This window comes from Seriola dumerili, unplaced genomic scaffold (assembly GCF_002260705.1).
Source record: "Seriola dumerili isolate Sdu_G_001 unplaced genomic scaffold, Sdu_1.0 BDQW01000367.1, whole genome shotgun sequence".
Lineage (NCBI taxonomy): Eukaryota > Metazoa > Chordata > Actinopteri > Carangiformes > Carangidae > Seriola > Seriola dumerili.
In genome coordinates this window covers 254,426-267,302 of record NW_019174622.1, presented here as the reverse complement: position 1 = coordinate 267,302, position 12,877 = coordinate 254,426, and the positions used below count along the sequence as shown (strand labels likewise).

Genomic DNA, 12,877 nt, shown 5'->3' with positions numbered 1-12,877 from the left:
TGTTTCTATCTCCACCTGTGCAGGTACATCTGGGGCAAAGGAGCTGAGGTCCCAGGAGCAGTCAGGCTCTGGATCTCAGGCCTTGCCTCATTTTCCCCTCACAGCTGTAACCAAAAGCAGCTCTGAGACTTCTGCTCCATCTAAATCTGATCAGAGTCCTGCTTCTGCACCCAATCCTTCAGTGCCACAATCCCCGACAATAAAGCGAGGCGAATATCCCTTTAGACGTGGTGAGTACATGGCTACTTGGTTTGTTTTGAGATCTGAAAATATGTAAAAACGCTCATCAAAGAAGGTGTAAATAGCTCATGTATGTTTTCATTAGACGTCAGCGAACCCAAGCCACACTTGACTCTCTCTGCCATCACCAAACCCAACACGGAGTCTTTATCATCAGCTACTCCAGCGCCATCTTCAAATATTTCGGCATCACAGGACCCTACAGTAAAACCTGGGGAGTATCCCTTTAAGCGGGGTGAGTTCAACTCTATATTCTTTCATTTGTTAATATAAGTTTTAAGTTTGGTTTTTTTATATAACCCCCTAACCCTGACCATCACCTCATCAATTCAGTACCAGTTCTCAAGACACCCAGTCCCAGTCTGAAGAGGAGTGTGAGCTTCCCTCAGTCTGCAGGTAAAATAAATTAAACTTTCCATATCTGCAGGTAGAGGCTTTAGTTTTTGTGATTTGTTAACGTAGTTTGCATTATTTTGTTTTTCTCTAACTGCAGAAAAATTACTTCCCTCCAAATCAATCATAAAATCGGGTTTCTCGCCTAATTTGGAAAAGTAAGTCATGAGCGTGAATTCTGATTCTGATTTAAAAAAAAAACATTAAATGAACTCAGTGTTTTCTATGGTTTCACTGATGCCGTGTTTCTCCACAGGAAAACGAACAAGCCAGGGGGGGTTGAGTTTAAACAGGATATAATGAAATCACAAACGCTTCCACGCTCTAACGGGGCTCAGGCCAAACGGGCTCTCTTTGAAAGGATGAACTCAGAGCCGACCAAGTAAGTGTATCTTATCTCATTAGTGTATCTTCAGCCCCGGAGATGATTGACATTTTGCGGTACGGTGAGCTGTATTTCTCTTGCCACAGGCCGAAGGACTCCAAGCCGAAACTGAAGCGCTCTCAGAGTTTCGGAGTGTCCAGTGCCAGTGGTATAAAACAGATTCTCCTGGAGTGGTGCCGCTCAAAAACCATTGGCTATCAGGTACGACAGCGGGATACGCGGTATATTCCTCTTCTGCCATGTCTCTCATAATTATGGAGGAACAAGGATGTCACAGGAAAAGTAATAAATTGGCATTAAAAATAGGAATTGTAAAACGTATTTATAAAGTGCCGTGATCATTTGGCAGGAAAGTGATGAGGAGAAAATGCATGAATGTGGCACCATGTTGTTCTCCGTCTTAAATGTGGCGCCCTCGTCGTCTTTTTCTCAGAACATAGACATTCAGAACTTCTCGTCCTGCTGGAGCGATGGGATGGCTTTCTGTGCTCTGGTTCACTCTTTCTTCCCTCTGGAGTTTGATTACAACACGCTGGACCCCGCGAAACGCAAACACAACTTACAGCTGGCGTTCACCACTGCAGAGTAAGCAGGCTAGAATGGACTGAGTGAGGCAGTGAGCGAGCAAGTGTGTGTACTTTGATTACACTGGAGTAATTGATATTTCCACAAGGTACTACAGTCTACGTGTGCCTTGGAAATGAATGACTCTAACTTTATGTCAGCATTTCTCTATTTATTTAACTTTTATTCCTCTTTACTACCATATGATGCTTTTATGTTTCAGGGAGCAGGCTGACTGTCTCCGTCTGATCGAGGTGGAGGACATGATAGAGATGGGGGACAAGCCAGACCCCATGTGTGTGTTTACATACGTCCAGTCCCTCTACAACCACCTGAAGAAGTTTGAATAACTCTGTATCAGAGTAGATGAGAATAATCTAGATGTTTTTAACCACAGTGTGTTGTGAACACTTTGAATGGGCTGAATTAATGTGGAGCCCAAAACCACCCTGTGAATCCACTTAAACTATGACAGTAGAGTTTGACAAGTAGTTTTCTCTGTCAACACACAGTCACAGTTTTATACTGTATGCATGTGTTCACCAGTTTCCCCCCATTCCCTTTAGCTTTCATAGTGGACTACTGATTCTTAAAATGCAGTGTCTTATGACAAGTATTGTGATGTGTGTGGCTCTAATGTTGCTGTATTTACAACTAAAAAGGGCTTTTGTGTAACTCTCACATCAATAACAAAGCCGTAATAAAAGGAAGCAAATTTGAGGAATGATCGATCAGTGATGTTACAAATTAAAAGTTAGAGATGCTCCAGTAACAATAAATTAAAGTCTTGCCTTTTGACTCTTGTAATGTGGCAGAATAAAGCTATTTTATAATATTTGTTTTATTTTTATTATATCAGTGTCAGACTGCACAGCACAGCAGAGACAGAGACTGTAAATAATTTAAATATTAACAATGTGCATGAAGGAGTGTCATGTTTTTCAATGGCACAAGAAATAAACTCCAGGAGCCAAACTCCAAGCTCAGTCAGTCAGTGAGACTGATATGAAATTTATTAGTGTTGGCCGCCGCCACTGAAAACGCTTGGCATGACACGACCAGGGATTGCAGGTATTTTTACACTATGAATGTTTACACTATTACACAATATAAGGACAACAAAACGTAGCTCTTAGCTGTCATCACATCACCGAAGTGCCATACTTAAGTCACATGATGACAACTTAGCCAACTCCACCTGCTGAGGATGACCATGAAATGCAGCTGAAAGCTATATGAAAGTGCACCTTCCTTATCAGTGCATCTTCGGTTAATATATTTATGTCAAACTACTCTCTTTTAATGTTGGTTTCAGATGAGCTGCAACAATTATTAATTGGTCGATCAATGAAAAATAATTAAGAACAATTTTGGTAACTGATTGTTTCAGTCATTTTTCAAGCAGTTAATCCAAAAATGCTGTTTTCATTCTCAAATATGAAGATTTCCTGCTTTTCTCAGTTTGAATTTATTTTAAATTAAATATTTTTGCAGTTTTGGGTTGGCCAGATAAAACAAGACATATAAACATGTGACCTTGGACTCACTTCTTCACTATTTATTGACATTTTATAGACTAAACAGATAATCTATTAATTGAGAAAATAATAAGAAGATTAATCAATAACGGAAATTATTGTTAATTGCAGCCCTAACTGACTAATTATGATATGGGGAACCGGTTATAATCCATGACTGATGCATTACTTCCAGGGTCCAAATTAATTACACACTCAGTTGGAGAACCCTTGATGAAAATCTTATTTATGTAGGTTTCTGGTCACAATGACAAATAAAGGTTTTTGAAGAATGAAGATTTTTCTACAAACTGTGTCAGGAAAAGATTCATTGACTATATAACAGTGTACATTGCCATCTACTGGCAGAATCTATTTAGTGCAAAAGACTACTGACCAAAAATTGCATTTTTTTTTAAATTTGCATTTTTTAAAATAATTATTTATCTTTACAAACCTTCATTTTAACTATCTAAAGAATGTTCCGACCTCAATTGTGCTTAAATTGTGCAATAAATAAGCTAAAAAGAGAACTGGAAATACTCACAAAAACTTTTACTGATCTCAGCTTTCACATGTACATCATAACATAGTGGTATTGTTAACATTCACATCAGTTGAAACATTAAAGTGTGGGGTCTCAAAAAGGTCATTTTGAGATCACATCTTGTTGCATTTTGGGTTAGGGTTTGACTTTTCTTTTCTTTTTTGAAAAAAAAAGAAAGAAAGAAAGAAAGAAAGAAAGAAAGAAAGAAAGAAAGAAAGAAAGAAAGAAAGAAAGAAATTCGTGTGATACCCAAAAAACGCATCTTTGTGAACTGTTAAAAACTGATTTGGAGCAGCCAAAACCTGCAGAAAAGTGTAATTTGTGGTGCGTTTACGGCCTCAAACTAGTCATAATATACTGTGAACTCTTTAAGCTACCGCATTGTTCTGAGTCATTCCTTTGGGTTTTAACATTTACACCAAGAAGGATAAGGATTTAAAGACATGCTCAATATACAATGGGGGCAGCAGTAAAAAGGTGCTGTAATTTAAAAGAGACATTAAGAACGTTAAGTCTTATCTACGGTGTTTTTTAAGGGGCGTGAATGCAGCGCTTCCCATTGACCAGGCATCCCTTCCGGTAGATGAGGTCAACGTTTCCCTAGATCCGCCATTTCAGTCCTGGAGTTTCTTGTTGCACATTAGTTTTGAATATTTTTTGTCATTTTAACGTTTAAGCAGTAGAAAAATAGGGGTTTGTGGTGCAACATTAACCCAGTCAACTTAAACGCCTCGACATTCTTTGGTGGAAGTTGCTAAAGTCTTGGCATTATACTGTTTTTGTTTTTTTCAGCGGCAGCGTTAGTCAACTAAAGTTTTTGTATGAGTTGCGGATAGGGAGAGGCGAAGGGGAAAGGCCTCAAGCCTCGGACAGGATTTCACAGCCATGGCCGGTAATTTTGATGCTGAAGACCGTGCTAGCTGGTACTGGGGAAGGCTAAGTCGCCAGGAGGCGGTTTCTCTTTTACAGGGACAGAGACATGGTGTTTTCCTGGTGAGGGACTCAATAACCAGCCCCGGTGACTACGTGCTGTCCGTTTCAGAGAACTCCAAAGTGTCCCATTATATAATCAACAGCATCAGTAACAACCGGCAATCTGGCTCAGGTAACGCTGAATTATGTGTCGCATAGCTTGCTGCTTCACTCAACTTATCACACATGGTCTCCCGAAACTGACGTGACAATAAGTACTTTCATTTTAATGCTGGATAACTTGGATTTAGCCCCGTTAACGTCCCACTCTCTCGTGAAGCCACGCCAAACTGCCATTACGAACTGTCCAATTTAAGTTGATCTCCGTAAATCTACTAATATACGTTCCCTTTATCGCATAGTTAAAGTTTTTTTATGTGTTATTGGAGCGCACACTCAATGTCAGCATATATACAATTTAATAATATATAGAAATAAAAACTTAAACATGTGCTTTACACTGCTCGCTACCATCCACCACTGTCTATTTTGGATGGTGTTGCTAACTGCCAAGCTACTGTGGATAAAACAGAAGTCTGTCTCAAGTGCTAACAATTTTTTTTTACTGAAATTATATGTAGGGTTGCTTTAAAGAGGCTAATTCTCTTGTATCAGATATATCAGTTGAACCTGACACTGTAAAGGCCATAAGTTATACTGTACAAATCGTCTGCTAGCCAAGTAGAGTGAAGTGGAGTACTTTTTAAATGGAGTTTGGCGAAACTTTACCGTGTAGCTAGCTAGCTAGCTGTCAACAACCACTCAGACTTAATCTATCCAGCCACCATACTTGAGACCGTTAATTTATTTTTCCTGACCGGGGGTTGAGGCGGTGTTTTGTCCATGTTTAGGCAGCAGGACGGTAGCTCAGCGGCCAGCGGTAGGGAGGTGGGTTGGGCTGCCGCTGCTGCCGCTGCCGCTACCGCTACCGCCGCCGCCGCTGCTGCTGCCGCTGCTGCAGATATTGAATGGAAATGGGCAGGCTGGGCTGTCACAACTGGAGGATGACTGGTCAGATTGGCGTCTCAGGAATGTCTGTGATCCTGCCCTGTTGCACATACATAGCCCTGCTTACAGGTCTGCTGCTGCTGTGCTTGAAGCTCCTTATGGCCGTTGCGCAATCCTTTCTGGGCTTCCTTAGCATTGGCTAATTTTTATCTTTGTCTCCCCTAGTGTAAACAAAAATTGTGAGCCGTTATGACAGTTATATGATGGTAGTATGAAAAATGACTTTATGTAACAGTAAGTTACATAAATAGGTAAGTAAGTGACCGATTTGTGGGAATAGTACCAAAGTAAGATCAGCTTTTGTGTTGTTTTTTTTTTAAACAAGAATAAAATCTGAGACCAAAAGTGTCAGTGACAAATAAATATCTTTTTGCAGAGGGTATGAGTGTAACAGCTTTTCTCTTATTAAGTCTCTCAAATTGACGCAAATCAAATTTGATTCATTGCATGAACACGGTCACTAAAAATATCCAGTCTTTACACTCAAAAGTGTAAAACACATCGAAATGAAATGCACTAGTGCCAGTGCATTTTATTGTACATTTTGATAGGATTGGGTGATGCTGTGTTATGGATTTGTTAACCAGTAGAGATGTTGCTTTATTGTTTATAGTGAGGTACCCATCTTTTTAATATCTCTAGGCCATTCTGGATAACACTGCAAATCGGTGAACAGGACTGCTTTATGGCATTATTGCATTAATTTAATGAATCACTTTGATTTGTCATGGATTTAAATCACTGAATCACCCCAAATCAGACATTCTGGTTGTTGTATTTTTCTTTAAGATATACAGTGAAAAAAAACAATTACACTATCTCTGTTTGGGGCTGGATCCTGAATGTGGGCAGGGTCATTAGGAGCCTCATCATCCCCCTACTGTGAGAATGTTGTTGACCCATCCAATCTGTTCGGCTGCCATCATGAGTTCCGCCCCTTTTCTGGGATATGGGAACTATTCTGAAACATACTCATTTTTTGTGTGTACGAAGTATATTTGTGTTAGATGTCTTCAAAGAAAAGTTGTTAAGCAGCTGCACATAAGGTTCGTTTCCTCAGTAGGGTATGATTGGACATTTAATAGTCCTTTCACACATGTACTGCAACCCTGAACCAGACCAGAGAATTCACAACGAGCAAGTGGGAGTGTTGATGGCGTTCTGTCTCCTGCACGTTTTACCGAGGTGCCACCCCTCACCTAAACCAAACAGAGTATATCCAGTAGGTGAGAAAGCATCTCACATGGTCAATCTCCTGCTGTGTGAAAGGGAAACTCCGCAGTCCGGACAATGTCTAAATAATCAGGTCCAGACATTGTCCAGTTCATATGACAGAAGTGTAAGAGAATGGTTAATCCTCTGGCGTGCAATGTGACCACAAAGTCAGGGCGAGATGGTCAGTGCTGCCAGTAATCGTGGGCCTTCTTGATCTTGATATTAGTATTTTGTTGATTTGTTTGTTTCTGTTATGTTTTACCTTCAGAGAACTCACAAAAATCACTCTTCCCGTCAGGTTTGGTTCCTCCTCGGTTTCGGATTGGGGATCAGGAGTTTGAGGCGCTGCCGGCCCTGCTTGAGTTTTATAAGATCCACTACCTGGACACCACTACACTTATAGAGCCCGTAAGCAAGGCCAAGCACACAGGTTTCATCAGCTCCTCTGTTGGAGTGCCGCAGCAGCCCGAGGAGGCTGAGTTTGTCCGGGCGCTGTTTGACTTCCCGGGCAACGATGAGGAGGACCTCCCCTTCCGCACCGGTGACATTCTGCGTGTGCTGGAGAAGCCTGAGGAGCAGTGGTGGAACGCTGCAAACCAGGAGGGCCGAGCCGGAATGATCCCCGTGCCCTACGTAGAGAAGTACCGGCCTGCCTCGCCCACTGCTGCGGGCTTGGGTCCCCCTGTTGTGGGGGCTGGACAGGGGGGGCAAATTGGAGGGGTAGCGGGCGGCACAGACGGAACAGGGGCCGCACCGCCAAACCCTCTGGCGGACCCAGGCCAGTACGCTCAGCCAGTAGTCAACACTCAGCTTCCCAACCTACAGAACGGGCCTGTGTATGCCCGAGCCATTCAGAAGAGGGTGCCCAACGCCTACGACAAGACGGCGCTTGCTCTGGAGGTAGCATTGCCACCCACCATTCATTTTCTCCAAGGCTGTCCTTCTATTCACTGTTAACCTCTTTTGCTTCTCTGTTTTCTTTTTTGTTTGGGTCTCAGCTGAGGCAGCCTAGATTGTCCTGATTGTTAATGGCTTACTCATGCATGTGAGCATACACACAAAGTATCTTTACAAATGCAAGCTGACAGCGCACATGAAGACACTCACAGTGGGATGGCTTCATAGAGAAAGACAGACACAGATCCTTTACAATGGCCTTTCTTTATGTACACATTAATGTGAATGTTACATTCATTACTACTGGTGAAACAAGGCACATTGGTTTTAGTTGTTGTCTTGAAGCAGATAAATAAACAGTGTTTGTTCAGATTATCAAATGACATGCAAACAATGGTGGAGGTTTAAAAAAAAAAAAGGCACAATTTAGATTGTGAGTCCAGTTAGAGTAACGCAGTGTCTCTACATCACACACACTGTTTACCACAACCACCTCACTGTCAGCAAACTGATGCTTAATGAGCCTGTCCTGCTGACTTACTGCACACCCACTCCATGAATTACATCTGCTGAAGTAGGAGGATTTTAATTACCCTAGCTACGGCTGCAACTAATAATTATTTTCAAGATGGATATTTCTGCTCATTATTTTCTTCATTGTTGATTTATTTCACCTTTGAAATGTGAAATAATTGTGAAAAATGTCCATCACATCACCTTTGGACGAGTGCTGGTTTGGCACCGACTTTGAACAGAGCCACCTCTTAAATTCCACTGCCGTCAGTTGTCGAGGCTCAGGATGCTCTTCTCTGTTTAGCCCCGTTTATTTGAGTCTTCTCAAGAAACACAGACGCCACCATTTTGTTTGATTTAACAAGAGCGGAGGACTGTGTATGCGTGCCGCTGTGTGAGATGGAGCAGACTAGATGACATTGCAGTGTGTTTATGAACTTCTGCTGTTGTCAAGTGGATCACAGAGTATTTGTGAGGTCTGTCCAAGTGTAGACAGTGTAGTTAAGATTCACAGGGCTGTGTTCAGTCCTCTCGCTGTGGAGAAGTACGAGCATTTAATCAGTAATTTACATCTGGGAGTGTTATTTTGAAATTAAACCCTTTCTAAATTGTATTGTCTGCAGCACAGTTTATAACCAGGAATTACACCGTGCTGCGAGTTTCATCCACTTACTGTTATTTACTTTTCCTGCCTCACCTGTTCTGTAACCCATGTAAAGTAGGCACTGCAAGGAAGACTTGACTTACAAATAAAATGAGGCAAATAAAATGTAAAATATGACATAATGTCTGGGCTAAAGCTGCTGTAGCTTCCTCCAGACATCTCAATTAACCCATTTTTATTAACCCAAACAATTTGTTCAGCAATTCAAATAGTTGTGGTGTTTTGCCCTGTATTGATAGATGTTTCTCCTGGTTGGAGGAAACAGTCGACCATCCACAGCTTTGTAGGTGGGATTAAGAGTGTGGATGTCTGAGTGCTACATAGCTAGCTGCAGCTATTGACTCTGAGAAATAACGGTTCTTAAATCAGCATTTCCCAGCAATCAAGTTACTCACAACTGATTGATTAGAGCAAATAGCCTCCCAATTTCCAACATTGCATTTGTACAACTGGTAGTGGTATAATGGAAACATGAATAACTGAACATCTGGCAGGCTTGAAGACTCGGAACTAGCTTAATGCAATTCCTCACATTAAATAAAATATGATTTTACATTAAAGTATTTCCAATGACCCTGTAGTATAGATCAGTTCTTGTATGTTGGTTTGTGGTTTTGCTGTTCTGCTGTTGTAAAAATGAAGATGGGTCAGTCAATTCTATGTCAATACTTTTCCTTCTGCGGGCTTTATAGAATTTGACATTGATCTTGTATTGATGGGTTCGAATTGCACGAACTGATTCTGCCAGTTAATACGGAGTGCAGAGACAAAGTGTGTTTATGTGATTTTATATACCTGCATTCAGCAGTTTTCTTTTTCTTGTCATTTGTCAGGTGGGAGATATGGTAAAAGTGACCAAGATCAACGTGAACGGCCAGTGGGAGGGCGAGTGCAAGGGCAAGCGAGGCCACTTTCCCTTCACCCACGTCCGACTGTTGGAACAACACCATCCTGACGACGAGAGCTGAGACACACACACGCACTCCCATCACCTGCGCACATCCCTTCTCTTTTGGCCACTTCATCATGCTCAGAAAGAAAAACATATTTATACAAGCACACAGCACATGAACCTATGAGCTAAACCCACACGACACGTGTCGGGTGATCTTGCCTAATGTCATTTTGGTGGACATCGGTCATACTAAGGGTTTACACTAAGGTCAGACTGATATCGGTTTGCCTATATTAAGCTTAAGTCAGCATTACCCAAAACTAGTGTTGCCTTCCTCCATGACCACAGCCTCAAAAAAAAATCCCAAAAGCCTGCAGTGAAATATTTCCATCAAGTAGACAGCGACATATAGTTGTTTAATATTTATTGGTGTCAAACTTGCAAATTAACACACTTGTGTGTTGTCTTACCCAGAATCATGGGAAGATCAGTTATCAGTTTTATCTCCAGTGTAACTCATACAGAGAGAGGTATGTTTAGTCTAGCTTAGCTCCACCACTAGAAACAAGGGTAAACAGTAACCTAGCAAAGTCAAAAGAGAAAACAAGTCAACTTTCAGTAACTTCAGTTTTATTTACAGCTTTCACACCTAACCTGCTCGGTGTTTAGTTCAGATGAGCTACTTCTTTTAGCTCGCTCGGCTTTTGGCGGGTGTCAGTCGAATTGTGGATCGTAATGTTACAGCACAAGACACTTCTTTATTGTCTTGTTTCTACCTACTAGGGATTATTTATCACACACAAGGTTCAGTTGCAGTCTTGACTAATAATTCCTACAACCATTTATTTCACCATGAGCATTACCTGTCAGTCCATATCATTTAATGTTTACAACTTTTTGCTCCTTTATAATAAGTAATGTGAACAGGAAATAGAAGGATTAAGAACTACAAGGCAATGATGTTTTTTTCCCTTTGGTCTGGACCGATTGAACCAAACTAAAGACCAGTTAGATTGTTACAAGTCAAAAACAAATGAAAATGATCAAATGAAGAGTTTTAATATCAACAAGTATGTGAGTTTCAGACAGTTTCAGTCCACAGTGAGCACAGTATCAGGCACCAGTTACCGATATCAGTCAAACCCTAGTTTACACACCTTCAGCCCAGTATTGAAATCTGCACTGCACAAGCAGAAATCAGCCTACTCCCTTCCTGCCGTAATCTGTGTATCCCCACCCACTTCAATTCATTCATACACAGAAGGGAAAAATAATCGATTGCACACAGGAGACGAAACACTCGGCTTCTCTCACAGAATCATGAATCAGTGAGTTTTTGTAGACTGTGAACCTCAGAGCGAAACGAGCAAAGACTTTTCCTGATCCCTCCGTCTCATGGAGAAGAACGGTCCTCCTCGCAAAGACGACTTCACCGACTTATTACATACTACCCACACTACAAACCAAGTCCTCTTTTTTTTGTACTAAAAGTGGAAAATATTATGATAGAATTGACTATATATATATATATATATGTATGTATATATATATATATATATATATACACACACACACACACCTTACATTGCTAAATACTGTAAACATTTTGTTTCCTTTCCTACATTTGATTTTCTTTTACTTTTTGTTACCAGAGACTGTACGCCTGTTATTTTATGTTCCTCTTTTAAAACACTATTCAGTGCCAACATGGATGACTTCAAATGCAGCAGTGTGAGAGAACAAAATAATCACCCTGTCGCAGAGGACAGACGGATCCCCCGAGGCCGTTTTAGAAGATGAGAAGAGAAAGGTTGAGGGATTTTATTTTTGTCTTCCAGCAGGGTTTTTTATAACATTATCAGTTGCAAATGTTTTTAAGAGGAAAAAAAAAAATCCACCCTAACACTAGTGCTTCTGCATTTTTTTAATGTGCCGGTAAAACAGAGAATACGTCACTTGGTCATTTCTTGTGCCACCAAGGTGCTGTGACTGATACTTGTAGTGATACTGTAGGTTTATTGTTTCTCATCAGCTTTTTCCACATTGAAAACACAAGCTATGATTACACATGAAGCTTCTTTTTTTTTTAAACACACACAGACCCACAGAGCATTATTTCAATATGAAAATAAACTATAAAATGGTCTTATTTCTCAACTAAATGTCATTTTACAACATCCTGTTTTAGAAGAATGTGCTGTCAGACCTTTTTTCCTCAAAAGCAGGGTTGTCCTCTTTAACATTATCTCCTGTGTTAGCCTGTGTAAGCTAGTGCACACTTATAAGGTGGTTTGGAAATGGTTTTAAAATGTGGTAAATGGCAATGACACTGATGAACTGCTGTTACCAGAGACAATAACACTGTTTTTGAGAGAAAAATGCATCCTGTGGTCATAGTCTTATTATTCACATGTTAAAAGAGACTAAAAATTGGTTTGTACTTTAGTCTTCCCAAGTCAGAAACTCGTATGTATCATCTTCCTACATGATTTGTAAATGCCGTGAATGTTTCTTGTTTGCTGGCAATGCTGAACTACAGTAGGAACAGGGTGAGTGACAAACCCCAGCTGCATGTAGACGTTTTTTTTTTTTATCAGTCACTGGGGAGGATCTGCTGAGTTACATCCTCTCTACCTCATTGTCTCATGGATTGGAAAAGATGAGGAGTTGAATAGGAACTGGCCCTGAGGCCTGAAGGCTCAGTCCCTCACTTTTGTTTTTTATATGTTTAAAAAAAAAAAAAAAAAGAATAACATGCTTGGCAAATTGTTTCCAGAGCATTCACATAAATAGATTTTATGTTTGCTTTCCAAATCACAAGTTGAACAAAGTCCTGGGGTCAGATGTATAAATGATGCCTACACACACAAAAAAAAAAAACCTTCATGTGTCATTTCACACATATATTTGTTATAAGAAAGATATGGTGAGACACACACATCAAAACAGCACGTGCATGGTATTCTTTAAGGAGATGAGTGTGATACGGTGAAGCAGAAAATCTAAAAATAAGTATAGGCCTAAACACCTACTGTGCCTGTATTATAGATGCAGTTAATGGCACGGT

At 40.6% G+C, this 12,877-nt stretch overlaps 2 protein-coding genes across 3 annotated transcripts in view; both read left to right on the top strand.

The window, feature by feature from the left end:
• The window catches only part of LOC111233076 (smoothelin-like protein 2), a 40,353-nt gene extending 37,936 nt beyond the window's left edge, over positions 1-2,417 (top strand). For both annotated transcript variants that reach the window (XM_022760822.1, XM_022760821.1), the window contains 8 exons: positions 24-230; positions 326-475; positions 574-636; positions 734-791; positions 890-1,015; positions 1,105-1,219; positions 1,452-1,603; positions 1,806-2,417. In XM_022760822.1, the coding sequence (XP_022616543.1) occupies positions 24-230; positions 326-475; positions 574-636; positions 734-791; positions 890-1,015; positions 1,105-1,219; positions 1,452-1,603; positions 1,806-1,932 (998 nt within the window). In that variant the 3' untranslated portion in view covers positions 1,933-2,417. The remainder of the gene's footprint in view (positions 1-23; positions 231-325; positions 476-573; positions 637-733; positions 792-889; positions 1,016-1,104; positions 1,220-1,451; positions 1,604-1,805) is intronic.
• A 1,627-nt stretch (positions 2,418-4,044) lies between these two features.
• LOC111233089 (adapter molecule crk-like) lies at positions 4,045-11,806 on the top strand. The gene is made up of 3 exons (XM_022760847.1): positions 4,045-4,751; positions 7,140-7,741; positions 9,749-11,806. Exons 1-3 carry the CDS (start codon positions 4,532-4,534, stop codon positions 9,881-9,883), a joined length of 957 nt encoding a protein of 318 aa, XP_022616568.1. The 5' UTR covers positions 4,045-4,531; the 3' UTR covers positions 9,884-11,806.
• Positions 11,807-12,877: the final 1,071 nt, after the last annotated feature.